This window comes from Pungitius pungitius, chromosome 15, assembly GCF_949316345.1.
Source record: "Pungitius pungitius chromosome 15, fPunPun2.1, whole genome shotgun sequence".
Taxonomy (NCBI): Eukaryota; Metazoa; Chordata; class Actinopteri; order Perciformes; family Gasterosteidae; genus Pungitius; species Pungitius pungitius.
In genome coordinates, this window is record NC_084914.1 from 5,807,982 (window position 1) to 5,824,977 (window position 16,996).

Genomic DNA, 16,996 nt, shown 5'->3' on the forward strand with positions numbered 1-16,996 from the left:
ACCCACTGCAGTGTCATTTGTGTCAAACAGACTACAATTACAGGTGGCCCTATGATACTATAAAAAGAATCATCAAAAGCAAGAACACACACAAACACACACACACACTTGGACGATATTTCATATCAATCCCATTTAATGGCAACAAAAGTGAAAAGGGGAGGATCAGTTTTTACTTTTGGCCTCACACATGTGAAACCGCCAGAGAGAAAAAGAAATGCACAAAAGCAATAACAAAGCCAAATACTTTTTTAAAGGCCATGTGTGTGGGATGGATGGTGTGGCTAATTGGAGGTATAGGTCGATACTTTACTGCATGCTGCGTCATCTTTTGATCATTCGCTGTATAACAGAGAGGCATTCCAGAGATTTTTTCTTCTATTGCAGTTTTTTTTTTGGGGGGGGAGGGTTTCAGAATAAGATTCAAAGGTGATGTAACAGCTGTCCACTGTAGAGCAAGGTGGCATACATGCATTGAGTGATGCTTTTTTCCCCCTCCTTCAAAGCCTGACATGTACGTGAGACATCATTTTTTTATTTAAGCATACTCTTTGAATTGTAATAATCAGTTATTTACGTTCACGTTACCCTGTAGGAGCAAAGGCTCTGTGGTTGCACCACAAACCATAGTTTGTTGGGCAGGTGCAGCGGAGAACTGACGCCGCTCAAATAATGGCTAAACAATCGGAAAAGTAGAGAAGGTCAACAGAAAGCAGGTTGCGCGCTAGAGGAGCATGACGACGCTGTGAAGATATTTGGATAATTCAATGTGGAAACTTTCACAAAATCATCAACATGTTATTTTCAACTCTAGGTCATTTTGACACAATGCACCATGCACCAATGCATATGCACCAGTATCCATGAATGTTCGATAGTTTAGACACTTATTTATTTTAAGGTTTTTTTTAAAGAAATATCCTGGAATTGTAAACACTCCCTCAGGCTTACTTCCCCCCCCCCCCCCCCTCACTGCTCTGCAACCTCTCTAATGACCAACTCCAGCACAGGGAGGGCTCTGCTGTGCCGTCAGAGAGGGAGGAAGAATGGCTCCCTTAATACTCTGCCTCTCTTTAATCTGCCCGTTCCTGTCTCAGCCAAAGAGATGAAAGACGACGACAGAGAAGTTGGACAGCAGCCAGAGAGAGAGAGAGAGAGACAGAAAGAAAAAAAAAAAGAGAGAGAGAGATGGGTGTACAAGGTTTCACGGAGCAGATAGAGTGCAGAGGGGAAGCGCGTGGTGTGTAGGGGTATGTGTGTGTGTGTGTGGATCTGAGAGAGAGACAAAAGGCAGACGGAAAGAGGCGAGGAAGCCATGCATCATCTTCATCTGTCTGAATGATCTGCTTAACCCCTCGTCTTTGCCAGTCAGCCCCTCTGGATCTCTATATGGGGTTTAAACGGGGATTTAGCAGAAGCTGAATCTGCCCTCAAGTGCGGCGAGCTCTCCGTTCCTCTGAAAAGGGCTCGACTCTCCAAAAGACTTTGTGAGATTTGTATTCAACTGCTGACTTGTGACCGTCAACCCTTACAAAATCTTAAACTATGACGGCAGAGATCCCATAGAAGCTAACATAAACTATTCAATGGCCTTGTGATGCTATAAAATCAGAAGTTTTCTTGAAGAGCTACAGCATACCATTGCTGTGATGTTATTTCTACAGAAACTTTTGATTAAAATCTGCAGAACCTTTGTGATTCATCCCATGTCACACTTACAGTATAGTGAATGTTCACTTCCTGCTTCTGTCATCCTTCATAGGCGATTTCATTCAACCATGAAGACGCTCTTTATTTTTTTAAATCGTAACCGCAGTATTAACCTTATTATAGTTACGCCTTTATTCAATGAGAGAGGTATTTAAACCATCATAACGCTCTGACCAAAAACGATTTATTAAAAGTGATGTGGTTGGCTCTGAGCGGTGAGCACAGGATCACGAACACATTTCAAGCGCAGCATCCAAAGTCTGATCACCAAATGGAATCTGTGGAAGAATGACGATTGGCCAGATTCACTGAAGTAAGAATGAGTGAACAAAAGGAGCTCTGTAAAGCTGAAACAGAAGGTTGGAGGTGGCTGAAAAAGCGGAAATTCAATTAAAGAAAAGCTCTTCCTCACTAAACTCCAAAGCATCATTAGCTGAGAAATCTCAACTGTATCCCACCGATTCCAGTTTCTGGGAAAGGTCTTGTGAGTCATTCTGGAGCTAGCTAGATTCTTTAGGAAGGCGTTTCTGGGACAATCAGCTGGTCAAATTGGTCAGTTATCCAGTAATATCTATATATATATCTATATATATATAGATATATATATAGATATATATATATCTATATATCTATATATATATAGATATATATCTATATATATATATATAGATATATATATCTATATATATATATAGCTATATATATCTGCATCTGCTACCAGTCATCATCATCAGGTCAAAACGTATCTTTCGCCAATACTTTTGTTTACAATATAAGTATGTTTAAGTACGGGGTTAGTATTTTCATAAATATTAGGTGGAAAACATTAGTTGCTAGACATAACCGTTCTGGGATGCTGCTTTTAGCATTCACTGAAAGCATTGCTGGGGCTGCAGGTGCTTATTCTTTAATAGACAGGCAATTGAAAAAGATAAAGTCCAAAAAAAATAAAAAATAAATAAGGATGACGAGGTAAGCACAAGACCACCCGCCTCACTCCCCGCGTGGATAGTGTTGCTAAGTCGCTGTGAGGACTCAATCAGTGCTGCTCGGCAATTAAGATCTCACAGATCAAAGCAGTCTAAATGAGCTAATCCTCAGAGAACTGCTGCTCCCTTCTCCTCCGTCTAGCTCTCCGTTTCCCCCTCCATCTCGCTCCCTCACCCTGGTTACTTCCTCGAGACTTGTGGCTCCGTGGGCTGACTGCGCTTTGATGCTTGACAGCGGTGGGTCCGCTAAATGTAAAAGGGTGAATAAATGTGCATTAATGGGCAACACTCTCACATCCTTTATGCCACTTTGCACAGTCTGGGGAGCATGCTTTTAAAGAACTTAAGACTTAATTGGTGATCGCGAATCTTTGCCTCCTCGATCTAATTCCCACATGCAGCGCAGAAGCTTAACACAAACCTATAAATACCACAATTCGCAAGAAAATGTACTTTTTTTTTTTTGCACATTTGATTAAGATTAACACTCGCACATGCCTGCATTAACACTCGGTGCAAGAAGCCCCTTGTGAGTGTGGCGAGGCCGGAGAGCCGGCGCTGGCGTGAAAACCAGAGTGACAGCTTTTGAGGTCAACGGTTACTCAAAGGAGCGTGACGACGACGCCGCTCAGCAGCCCGGCCATTATCATAGAAACAGCAGAGCATCTGCCTGTGACTCCCGTGGACGGGTTTAACGAGGTGGCGCAGCTCGTCATGGGTGCCGGTCGGTCTGCCGCTTTTCTCTCTCCCTTCTTCAGTCTCCCGATGAATCCGTCGCCTTCCTCCAGGTCTGCCGAACGGGACGGGGGGGGGGGGGGGGGGTGTTTACTGCTGCCTCTTTTCATCAGGGAGCCATCTTTCATGGTGGACCCTCTGTGATGTAGGCTTCTGTCTTCCCGCCTTTATCTCTGGCGGCTGTAGCTTGAATCACTTTTCTGTTCTTTGGTGTGTGTGCCGCCCCGTTCTCCGCCTCTTAACTCTCAAGGCTTTCTTGTGTCGCTGTCGTTCTGTACCTCTGACTATCTTTAGGTCTGTCTGTTTCTTCTCTAACTGGTTCTTTGTCCCAGCTCGGGGTGTTGGGATGTTCTGCCACCACCACCACCATCATCTCTCTTTATTCTAATACACAAGACAAATTATTTGCCAACAGTGGTTTGCTACAAATGTCAAATAACATACTTGTTGTCAGAATGTGGCAAGTTTGCAGCAATAATTGAACATTTATTTTTTATTCTGCTGACCTTAACTTATGAGGGGACCTTGATTTACACAGGAAATAGTACCTTTGACAACAAAGGCTGGAAATGGACGATGCACCTGTTTTTGTGAGAGGGGGAGTATGAAGGACACTCATCAAAATACCTGCAGACGTTGTTATTTGCGTTTGTGCAGTACTGTAACGGTGCCAAGTCAACCGACTCATGACATCCTCGTGTCAAGATGTCAGGGCTTATATGTGAAATATCGAGGACAGCTTTAATTCAGTCTACACTTCACTTAAAAAATTACTTGTAATTACTAATTTCAAATATGGTTGAGCAGAAAAAACACTAAATGTTACTTATTGATATCAGTTTCTGTGTGCAATTTCTATTTAGACATTCTAAAGGTATGCTATTTTCTTCTATAATGCCAACTGGGGACCAACGCAAACCCCACATCCCTCTCAGCGTGTGAAAATATGAGAAAAAACAGTTTTCTTCCAAGCTCCTGGAACTCCGGAACAGACTGAACGGTATCTTTTATTTATGGCCAGTACTGGTGTGATACATAAATAATTTCTTCAACAGGATGTTGAGGGCTTACGGCGCAGTGGCTGATTTGCAATTTAGGTGTGGCACTGAAGGCCAGAGGTGCTGGATTTGGCATTAACAAAAAAAAAAAAAAAAACCAGTCTTGAGCCACGATCGTGTGTGTGAGAGTGAATGGGATTTCCATTTGCATCCGAAGAGCCGATTGCTGCCCTAGATTGTATTGAAATGAGGGGACATCAGATTGGTTTATGGTCGTGATAAGAAAGCTGATTTTTTTTGTATAGCTTTCGCTTAGTACCTTTAAACAGTCCTGCTTAGAGAGGCCTATACATTACAGATTCATAATTTCAATTCCACCTTTTTTTGCAATACTTTTATTTATTATTCTGATTATTTAAAACCCACATACAGTGCATCCCATTTTCAACAGCTAGAACAGTATAGTTTTGAACTGTGAAACTGCATTATGAAAAAAACAATGCGGACCACGTTAATGCGTTGAAGCGATATGAACGCGTTAACTCTATAATAATGACAATACTTTTTTTTCATTGCGCGTTATTTTGTTTTTGTTTGTCCGTTCCTCTTTGCTTCTAAAGACACTTTGTATGTATGTCGTGACAGGTCAGGGTCGCGGGGCGTGGGTGCACAAATCAAGACGCACGCCAGCTCGCCTCAGGGCAATAGGCCTCATCTCTTTCAGCTGGGCAGCCCCCTTGGGCCCGCCTGCCCTGCTGACTAAGGGAATTGTAGTTTATTCCCCGGATGCCATGATGGGTTGTAGTCCCCGCTGCAGCCACTGGGAGGGGATGTACCTCGCATTGATGACACTCCCTCTCTCACGACATCACAACACATGCAGACAAGCCACGTGTTGTGATGAGTATGAGGGGGGGGCGTCTCAACCGCACTTCTTGTTAGACACCAATAGCAAAGTAAAGTACAATAAAGATTGAAAGTTTGAGGAACGTTTGACAGCTAGTGTTGTCATCTTCGCCTCCTTTCCACGGCGGTTGAAATGCACAGGCTTACAGGGACTTCTAGCCAATTGGGCTCTTTCTTGCGGCTGAGATCTGTTTCTCTTACTGACCCACTGAGTGAAGCCACAGACTCTCGTGAAGAGAAGGACACTCTCTCTCCCCTCTTTGATTTCCTCGTGTGAATGTGTACGAGCGTGCATTATGTGCAAGAGATTGACTGGTCTGTACCTTCTTCGAGTGACGCAATTTCTGCAACTCGTGTGCTGCCCTCCGCCTCGCCGGAGCTTCGAATACAGTCCAATATTCTTCTTTTAACCGTCAATACCCGGACAGCCCTACATCTTTCTTGAGCTAATGGCTGGTGGCAGATTGAATGCACTGCTTCCTGCTTTAGTCAATTTCCAAGAACTCTGACAGAGCAGAAGGGAGAAAGAGAGGTATTTCCATCATGTTCCAGTGGAGCCATCTTGACTTCCTCTTTGTTCAGTCTATTGATTCTGGTGCACTCTGACTCCGTGTGCCAAGCCGGCAAACCACCCACGGGCCGTCCTTGCGATGTCGGGGGTGTGAATAGGAGTTTGATAAAGCCACAAATGGCATGCTGCTACCCTCCCCTCCATAACTGCCATTACTGATGTGTTGCCGCATTAATGTAGTCGATACAATTTCTGCCGCTGGAGCTGAGAAATTGATTAAGATGGAGAGTGGAAGGTCCTATAGATCTTGGTGAGTTAGCGCGTCTGCAAATACAAGCCCACGAGGTGCACTGCACGCATCGGAGCTTCTGACGGTCTTACATGTAACATGTTTCGTTAATACAAACGTATGATCCCTGTTGTCTGCTCTAAATCTATTACTGATTAGCTCGTATACAAGTTGTTGAGTGAGAGTTGTCACAGCAAGAGCAGAAGGGAGAAATCACACTATTAATGAGAAGAACATTTTGTGATTTGAGTCGTTTACACAGCAGGGGACAATGTAAACATCTGCAACAAATTTGTGCCATTTTAATTTGTGCCAATTGACAACCTTTAAAATGTAAGTGGTAAGGAAGCTACTGGGTTTTTTTTGGCGCGTTCCTCATTTATTGGAGTGCAAATTGCTCGACTGGAGGATTGCTTTGCAGACAGTAGTCGATGGATGAAATGCATGTTTTGAACTGAACTTCTCATTCCATCAGCAGCCGGGTTTATTGCGCTCAATGCTGAAATTGAAACGATAAAACTCATCAAACTGGACACTCGGGAATGATCAGCCTGACGTGCCTGAATAGGAATGATGAAAAATGATTCAAAAATGTCTCTCCAGCCGTCTCTGACTGCAGGATAATGTAAAGACACATGACGAAGTGGTTTGTGACCTTTGAACTGGATTTTGAGGAGCAAGGAAAATGATAATTAAGGGATTAGGTGATTTGTGAAATGTAACAAGAAAATCGTCAAATCCACCATCTCAAAATGTCTCTAGATGTCAAAAGGATGTGGATATTGGATTGCTAAAGTGCTCCAGTCGTGTTGCTGGGTCTCTTTCCTAGATACTGAATACCCATTGTCTTACGCAATGTAAGGTTCTGTTGGTGCCACCGGTGCTGACACGGAGCAACACACTGCTCTGCTCATGTCTAAAAATGTCCTCCTAATACCCCCTCCTGAGTCTTAGAAGTGAAAGGAGGAAGGACAAGGCGTTGCTGTGACACGGAACAGTGGGGAACATTAGCCAGCGAACAAAATCCTGCGGTCCTCCTTTGTTCTGCACTGAATTTGAACCACATGAAAAGGAAAAAGCCACATGCTGCACTTTGAAATGGTAAAAAAACCAAAACATTCAACGTTCAATAACAAGTTGAATGTGCCAAAACTTGTTCTGTCTCTGAATCTGGTGTAGAAGGAGCCGAAATGGATTTGGATACTGGATCCCGATACTAGCAGTGGCATGGAGGGGAATTATGAAGCTCATTTTTCCCTCCTGGGCTAAAACTGTCTGTTTTGGCAGGTTGTTTCTCTTGCTCTTGATTCAGAGCAATGGTCTCAGTTCAGTTGTTTTCCAACCTTTTGTGCCGTAATCCTCATTTAAGTGGAGGAGACTTGGATTTAACCGTGAAACTTTTTTGTGCGAATAGCTGAATGCAGCCCAGAGCCAGGATCAGGGGTCGTAAAACCAAAATTGTACTGCACTAGTACGCCATAAAGGTAATTGTCTTTCTCTCACACACACACACACACACACACACACTCGGGCCCTTAAACACTTCTCTAAAGCTTTGTTTCCTCCAACTGTCGCCACAAACTGTCTCAAGAGTGCTACTCTACATCCAGCAGGGCCAGTTCAGAGACAGGGACCTTGAACAAAACTATTCAATCACAGAAGGCAATATGAGTGTTACTCGCTAAACCCACGTGGTGCTTATTTGCCCTCTGTACGGATATCAAGTTTTCTGCTGGGTTTTGGAACATATGCAGTTATAATCGGTCCTTTATCTCCTGCTGTAATGAGAACATTTCTTGGTGAATTGTGATTTTATCCACTCTTGCTAGCTGGCTATTTTTTTCATGAGTTAAATAGAAGATATGATGCTAAAATCGCACACCGTGGCCAGTTCCTAAACCACGTCTTGTTTTGCAGGAGAGAGCTAGTGGGCCCACCAACATTACAACTGTGATGAGCACCAGGGCTTTACAGCGCCTCCTAAATGCCTTAAGTGGGTTAAATGCTGAAGCATTAAGTTTAATTATTATTATTTTTTTATGCTGTCAAAATATTACTGTTGCTTTTTTATGTCAAAAAAAGGCATTTGCCACTCTTCAGACTCATAGACAGTGTCATTTAATGAGAGGCACTTACAGTGGACTCTAACACGGCTCGGTGTTTGATGACAACCTTGTTAAGAAAATGAATCTCTCAAATGAAATTGGTCTCAGTGATCAGTGTGTCACCCGGTGGGAAGCGACTTCACCTCCATTCACTGACCCTCCGGGAATTAAAGCTCATTTCCTGAACGCGTTGCTTCTCGGAGGCTCCCGCAGCAGGATGCAGGCTTTCAACCGTACCAGCTCGGAAAAAAACCTCTTTCCATTTGATTCAAGGATTAGATTTGATTGCAGACTTGAGCTGGACAACCTCTGCGACAGCCGTGCAATATCCTCCCCCCCCCAAAAGTTTACAAAATTTACATAAAGCAGATGGGATTTTGGCATATTCTTCCGAATTTTCTTCCGATTCTCCCATGTTTCATGAGCACAACAAGGAGGGTTACAACACGTTACAAAAAATAAAAATAAACTTGTTGTTTACTGATATATTGCTATCAGCAGCTGTAGATTCGGCGAATAAGTCAACGATTGGTAGTTATAGATTTCAAAAATCCTTTAAAATGACATTCAGCTATTGTCCTCGGCTTGTACATATCCACAAACAATACACTGTTTCACTCCACACATCAGGTCCAAATGTTACTACTTAATAAAATGACTGTTCAACAACAAGACAAAGACATGTTTTTCCTTTTCCCTTTGGTGGAACTGTATTGTGTAAGTGTGTACTGTAAACATAGTTTGGACAGTAGCTCTCAAATGAAGAGAACCATGTGCCACACAAGCAAAAAAGAAAAAAAGAATAGGACCAAAGTCTTTGTGCACTCGTAGGCCACATCCTGGACATATTGGCAGCAATAGAAAACAAGTAATACATCTTTTTGATTTGCTTAGTCATGAAAATATCTGTTTTTATACAAAAATTAAATACAGTTACAGTATGTTACAACTTGTGAGCTCAAGCGTGACTACAAAGCCTCTGAAAACAAAAAAGCATTAGATTGGTTCTTGTCAAGGGGCTTGATAATGATACATGTGCAGCATTTGGCAAAACAACAGACACCGTTTCATCAAAGAAGGATCACCAGAATCACCAAAGCACAGGGAGGAGAAGGTGAAGGAAGGGAGAGGGAAGGAAGGAGAGAAGAAGTTGGTAAGGAAAGGAGTCGAGTAAGGATGGAGGCAGTGAGGCAAACTCTTTTAACACGTCCCCGTCCGCCTTGTCATTTTTTAATAAGTTCAGATTATCCTAAGAAATCGTGTGTCTAGTTTTGTACAGTTTGCTCTCAGTGGGCTCTATCGGAGTCTGCTGTCACGTCTCAGCCAATGACGTAATCACAAAGGGAGGGGGCCAACCGCGTCCTCTGCAACATCACAAGACCGCGTTGACTTCCCCTGTCAGTCTTTCACAAATCCGTCCCTCATCAAGTTCAACCGATGAGCGCACAATCAGTCTCTTCCTCGAAAATACAAAGTAGCTACATATATTGTACGCCGAGCACATTGCCCGCAAGTCCTTTGCCATCTTACGTCCCTGCTGTTGAGAGCTCAAGCTCAACACACGTGTTCCTTATGAGTTTTTTTTTTTTTCTCCCGGTGGCGGATCGGAGGGCCCCGATAGCGTGTCTCTCAGCAAAGGGAAACTATCAACAATAGCGGGAGCGCCGCCAGGCCGATGGCGAGCGGGCAGCCGATGCGGGGACGGTGGAAAGCGGCCCGTCCGGCCAATTGGTCGTCGCACTCCCCGGGGCCCCGGCAGCTCGCCCGCTCGCACAGGACGCCCGTGAAGCCGGGGGGGCAGTGGCAGCGCTGGTGGTGGTGGCAGGAGCCGCCGTTCTGACAGCGCAGCATGGCGTTGTCGCACACCCGAGCTGCGGAGAGGGCGAAAAGCAAAAACAAAACAAAAAAAGGGAGGGGGGGGGCAGGGGGAGACGGGACAGGGGGGGGGGGGGGGGGGGGAGTTAATAGATCACTCTGTGATAGGGCGGCAGAGAACATACACAGGGCGGGTTCAACGGGGCTCAGGGCGGGCCTCCTCCCGCCCGCGCCTGGGGAGACGGGGAGACAGGGAGACAGGGAGACAGGGAGACGGGGAGACAGGGAGATGGGGAGACAGGGAGACAAGGGGGCGGGGAGACGGGGAGACAGGGAGACGGGGAGACGGGGAGACGGGGAGACGGATGTCCAGGGCACCAACTGTGTGCATCCCGGAGCCCACGGCCGGTGGCAGCGCTTTGCATGAATGGTTGTTGATGACAAAAGAACACGGACAGAGGTTTTATGGAATCGGTGTGGGGGGGGGGGGGATATTTTCGGAGCGCCGGAGGGACTTCCGGGCAAATAATCAGGCGAAAACAAAAAGAGCAAATAAACCGTGGCGGGGGGGATGAGGTGAAATGAATGATTAGTGAATCACAGGGTGTTGGATGAGTGGAGAATACAATCGGTGTTCCCTTTGGCACAATGTCACTAATAGAACAGAGAGAAGGGAAGACATGGAATTAAACCCTGGCTCTACCTGCACCACCGCTCTCTTTGATATGCAAATGAGCATTTTTAGACATTTGCCAGTTATCGTTTTTATTCTCTGTGGTTAGCATCACAACAACCAGTATGCAATTCCCTGTTTGAAACCCCCCAGAACGTTGCTTTGTTTTCATATGGATTGTGTAGGACTACCTAAGCCAACATGCCCACTTACAGACAAAAACTAGCGACTCAATTATTTCCCGGAAGCCGCGTGGAAATCCAAGAGATTTCAGTGTAACTGGATATCGAAACTTGCACCTTTTTGGTAATGTGGCTCATGCATCAGAATGAACTCAACAAGTAGCCCCACCAATCCTGCCAAAACTCATTAAAACGGCATTGGTTTTCTTTTACCTCCTTTACTCAGACTGCTGTTATCTGCTTTAAATAGAATTTCCCTCTGTGGAAAACGTTTTTTTTTTTCAATAAATTGTGAAGAGGGGCTGTAAACCATCCTTTCCTTGCCTCATCAGCCCCTACCTTCCAAAACACTACACGATTTGGAAGACGAACTACTTGTATGTTTACAGGTTGATAATCCTTATCAGTCATTATGAGAGCATAAACACCAGCTCGAACCATCAATCAATCAATCTCCTTACTCACAAGTCAGCAGGACTTTGGCTGTGTTGCATGATGGATTTTTCTCCATGTGATTGTTGAACACCGACACAAAGGTAATGAGACTTGCAGGCAGACGCTGATCTTTCATTCAGACTGACGAGTAAACCTGACATTTACAATTGATGTTTTACATAGATTGCAATTCTTTGTCCACGGAACTCAAATCGCTTGTTTAAATTCAAATTTTCACACAACTTTGATAAATCCATGTCCCGTTTAGTCCTGTTGTGTGCCTACTTTTATTTCCTCATTTTGTGGCAAGAAGTATTCCCCTGAGCTCACCCAACGGGGGGTTAAAGCTTCTTGTCAGTTCAATAATGCTCCCAAAAATGAGCCCTTTACTAGTGCCAAATTGCCCGTACATTGAACTTTGCATGCATCGTTCAAAGTGTTGCTCTCCTCTCCCCAGAGCGTTCACACAGTAATGGCCTTCTGGCTACACCCCACTCAGTCTTTTTAAAAAAACATTTTTTTTTACAGCTAATCGAAAACACCTGCTCTGTTTGTTTTGGTCAAAATAACCATGGGATCAGCTGAGTCTCCATTGTCTATTCTACACATTAACTTTGTTTCCCGTTGCCAAAACATAATCTGTGTTCCCTCCAGCGCGCCCTCTGTGCCGTTGTCTATTTTTTTCTTTCTCGCATTTGTAGACCAATTAGTGTGCAGAAGCCTTTGCAAACTAATTGCAATGTCAAAAAACAAGTCAACACATTATTCTGTTGCTCAAAACTCACATGACAGGGTATATGTCAATTGCTAAAGTTCTCTTTGTGGCGCTTTTAACCAAACGGGGAGACACATTAGTGCGTACATATATACATACATATATATATATATATATAATGATGTTTAAAAGGGTATTTAGTCAACTTATTATCGCTCTTTATTGGGGAAGAGAAAGAATCCTCCAGAATAAGGCAACTCCTCCAGTGATTGATTATGAAATATCTTTTCATTCTGTTTGCATGATTTCTTTTACTTATGAAGGGTGTTGACACACTTTCCATCTGTGACACAATGCCTCGGCAACATGTGAGAAAGCAGCAAATTGAGTTGTGACTCAGCACCGGCGGACTCTCTCTCTCTCTCTCTCTCTCTCTCTCTCTCTCCGAGACATACGGGCACCTCGCACCTCCGTTAAACGTGTGACATTTTAGCAGAAGAACTCTCATGGAGGATCTATCCTTGGGGCCTCGGTGTTGCACGAATCCAACATGGAGACGATTCACCACAATAACGACACGACAGCGATGGACAAGATGGACCGACGGCTGAATTAAATGTCATGTTGGCGCCTGTGTGACGGGAAACACAAGGATATTGAACGCAGAATTTCTTTTCAAATGTGTCTTTTTCGTACTGTGCCGAATTCTGTTGAACACAGATTATTAGATTATTTTGTCAATTAAGTTATATTTAATCTGTTTTGATACTGAGACGTTTTTCATGGCAGGAATGCTCATCTCGCCAGTTGATAAACAGTACAAACCTTGTCCAGCCTGTACCTTGATCTGGAGGAACATTCTCTACACTTTGTTAGTCTTTTTTGCGTTTTTCTTTCAGCACACCCCTTATTTGAAAGTTAAAAAAATATAGTAAAAATATATATGTATACACACATTTGGAGTCAATGTCATGAACACAATCGAACAGTTCTTTAACCTCCTTCTTACCGTCACCTCTTGATGTCCTCAGTACCTTACGAATGAAGTTCATCAGAGAACAGTTTATTTTCTTAATTTCTATTAAAGTGATGACTCAGGTAGCCTGCACCTCAGGGGAATTTCATCAAATTTGGATGAATTGACTGATTAGATTTTGCTGGTCAAGGTTACTGTGACCTGGCAAAAAAACATTTCAGGCCATAACTCAAAAGTTTGTGGTCTAATTATTACAATTTCACACCAATGTCTATTAAAATGATAAACTGACATTTGGGATGGACTTGGATATGAATTGCAACATAACTAGTTGGTGGAGGAGGATTTTTAAAGTCTTTCATAACCAGTGCAATGAAACATGACTGAAGACAGTTTTCAGATACAGGATCTGCTAGTTATATGTTTTAAGATAGATTTTTATTACTTTGATTACTTTGGATCAATGTCTTTTTGCCATTGCGTCAGGGTAAGTTGAAACCAGCATTTAGCCAAGCCTGCGTTTATCACATTAACACAGAGGCTTCTTCATTAGTCATGACTCGAGAAAAGTCCATTATAAGGTGGCAGCTGCACTGATACAATAATGCATGTGAAGATGGAAAGGGCCTGATTTTCCTTACACTGAAGTCCTGCATCAGTAAATGCTTGTCAAGTCAGAATTGGACAATACGAAAGTGCTATTAAAGTAATAGTATAGGGGGAACTGCTCTCTTTCTGGCTGAGAGTCAGATGAGAAGATTGGTACCCTGGTCATGCAGCAGTGCAGAGCAGCCTGGTAGCTTAACGTAGCACAGAGTCAATGAAGGCTAGTTTGAGTAAAAAATGTGTTGGACTTTCTTTGTATAATCTGTATACAAATAGAAATGAAAAGGTTATGAAAGCTAAATGTTGTTACCATTTGTTGTAAAACAGAGGCTGCAGTGAGTCTGAGTTATGAAATAGGACGCAACACATTTCTTGGAAAGATGCTGATTGGCATATTTTCAATTTTATTAAATCAAAACATATTCCCCAAAATATTTAACTATTCTTTTGAAATATGGCTACTTTTTAGGTTAATTTCAAAATACTTATATCAACTAATTAAGTCCACATTGGTTCAAGTGTGCATTGATAACCTTTTTTTACATATCAAATAAACAAAGCAATCACGAATAGCATTTATTTCTTTACGCTGTTTTGAGATTGTTGGTCAGACAAACAGAAATGTCACCATTGTTTGTTGACCTTTGATCACCCCTATTTGCACTAGATTCCAGGATGGACAAACATACTATAGGTCCGATTCAGACTTTGTTGTGAAAAGTGTATGTTGGGATGCAGATTACACAGGAAGGAATGGCCAGGAGTGGTTTATAATCAACTTAAGTTCACCTCTGAATGCACCAACGACTGGATTGACTTCATTTTTTCACCTCGTTCCCAGCTTTGTGAGTCCAGAGAGGAGCAAGAAAACACTCAATGGTAGAAATGTTTTTTTTTTGCCTGGCTGTGAGAGCGGTGGTGCACACTCACTACACGGTATCTGGGTTTGAGGATAAGCCGGAGTTAGCTAGAGATCAATCTACATAAACCCCCCTGAAGCCTTCTGTCTCCTTCCCTCTCCTTCCCCTCTATTCTTTTTTCACCTCGTGGACATGGCACAGAGGGCGGACCCCCAGAGAGCATGCTTTGTAATTAATAAGAGGGCATGATCAAAGGCCTTAGGAGGTCGAGGACTTGCTGATCATGAGGTCCATTCCCTACAGTGTTCTCACAACTAAAAGTCTGCCTTGTAGGGATGTTTGTATGCATGCAGGATGAAAGCATCTTGGCTTTGGGCAAACAACCTATTTGTAAATTCTACATTAGCCTTTTTTTATGGTGCAAATTGTTGCTTTGTAAGCAGTCGGTGTTTACGATGTATTGTTCGTGTCATGCTGGAGTTACAAAGCCCATAAGCCTACCTTGGTTACGATTTGCAACACCAAGAGATGAAGCATTTGCTCGATCTGCGTAAAGATGGGAAAGGTTATATATTACACCGAGTTGTCATCTTTTTCATGCTGTTATGTAGTTAAAGCACAGGGACGCATGCAGAAATTCTTGTTTATTCTTTTTTTTTTTTTTACAATAATCTGCGTTATCTCGGCTGGTCTGCTGCAGGATTATTCAGACGTTTCTGCCATGTGTTTTGAATTAGTCACTGGACTGCCTTGAAATTGTGTGCATGCAGCTTAAACGAGTGAATCTAGAAGACAAAGGCAGAGACATGTACATATAGGTAGCCACTTTTGTTCTCCAGTATGAGGAGTTGCCTTCAGGCATCAACATGCTTACGGATGCATGGCGGGGGACATGTCTTCATGAAAATTGTTTTTCTCTTTTCTGGCTTAGGGCAAAGATCTTTGTTAAAACCAGTTTCGAGCAAATATTCGTGTGTGGAAAGAAGCCCCAAAAAGCCCAAACATGCAGGAATCTTATCAGTATTTTATAAATTAGCAAGTACTAAATTGCAAGAGTTTTATGTATTTCCGTTCTGGAAAGAGATTTAAGGAATTGAGTGTTCTACATTGGTCCATTTCTATCATTTCGGTACGATGATTATCATTACTTTCGATTATCAAACATTTTGATGCTACATGTATACTAATGAAAAAATATCAAACTGCATAGCACGGTTTGCAAAACTATTAGCAGGAATTTATGTAGTGTAAACACTTCTAATAAAATGCCTTTTGAAATTAGTTTTTTCTTGAAAATAAAATCATTATATTAAATTTTTTCATTCTCAAAAGGGCATTGGAGAAACTATGGTTTTCTCAGAGCATGCACAGGTTCACTTTCATTCATAAAGGCGGATATATCGAAATGTAATTCTACATAAATGCGAAGGAAAACATACTGATGAACGATAATGGAAATGTACAAAACAATTTCTCACACTAACATTATCAATTAAAACGAGAGTTAGTCATCACTGGGGACGGAAGACATTAGTCAGCATGCCAATTCAAAAAACTTCAACTTACGCACTGGTCCATGATTGCTGGGGATACCTGCGTAAAGAGCAAAGACACAATAGTTCATGAAAGGATGGAACTCTTCAAAATCGACTGCATTAGAAAATACAATTGTTCCCCCTGAATAATTCAAAGCCCGCCAACTAATCAAATTGATCTCCACTGTGTCCACTAATTAGCAGCAGCTATTACGGCCACTGCAGGGTCCAGCACCCGCCTACTTCTGATGATAATAACAGGTCTGCCAATGACGAAATGTCAACAAAATCAAAAATCTAATTACAGAAGAAGGTTTTTTTTTCTATCAGCACTGTTTCAAGTAAAATCAACAGTTTGCCTTCCTTATCCGCTATTAGCTTTTAATAAATGTTATTTTCTGAAAGTTTGTTTTAATCTGCCGGAGAAGCATTTTACCCAATGATGTTAGGCCTTTGTCTGTGAGCCGGGACTGAGGTTGGCGACCCTGTGTCTGGCTTTGTCGGGAAGCCTTTGTGTTATCAGCATCTGGCTGTGCTTTCACCTCCTTTCTGTTACGTGAATGCAATCAGCAGAGAAACACTACAGATAACACAAATTCTGATAATGTCCTCATGCTTTATCCCCTATTCCTTGTATGATTATGTTTCTATGGGGTTTTATATTGTTTGTACCCCATTCATCACTTTTGGGCCGTCACAACACTGCTGGTAGAAGGAAAACAACAGATGTTATGCTGCTATTTGCAAGAAAGTAAGCAAATGGCAATTCGTAACCAATAGTTTTTCTCTGTGAGGAATGGAAGGAAAGCAATTCTGCCCTTCGAATCCAAAGCACAAGCCCTAACCCCTCTTAACCTGCAAACCTGATTTTGAACACAAGATGAGTTGATGCTTTCTGCAAAGTGGGCTGTCAACATAATTCTTGAAGTGATTCCTCTCCTGCTCTCCAGCCTACT

General features: G+C 42.7%; 1 protein-coding gene across 4 annotated transcripts in view; it reads right to left on the reverse strand.

Annotated features, from left to right (window-relative positions):
• Positions 1–8,771: 8,771 nt before the first annotated feature.
• The window catches only part of LOC119209710 (netrin-G1-like), a 43,219-nt gene continuing 34,994 nt past the window's right edge, over positions 8,772–16,996 (reverse strand). For 3 of the 4 annotated variants that reach the window (XM_037459210.2, XM_037459209.2, XM_037459211.2), the window contains exons 5-7: positions 16,072–16,098; positions 15,007–15,051; positions 8,772–10,114 (exon numbers count right to left, since the gene is read on the reverse strand). In XM_037459210.2, the coding sequence (XP_037315107.2) occupies positions 9,873–10,114; positions 15,007–15,051; positions 16,072–16,098 (314 nt within the window). In that variant the 3' untranslated portion in view covers positions 8,772–9,872. The remainder of the gene's footprint in view (positions 10,115–15,006; positions 15,052–16,071; positions 16,099–16,996) is intronic. The other variant, XM_037459212.2, reaches the window with a different exon arrangement.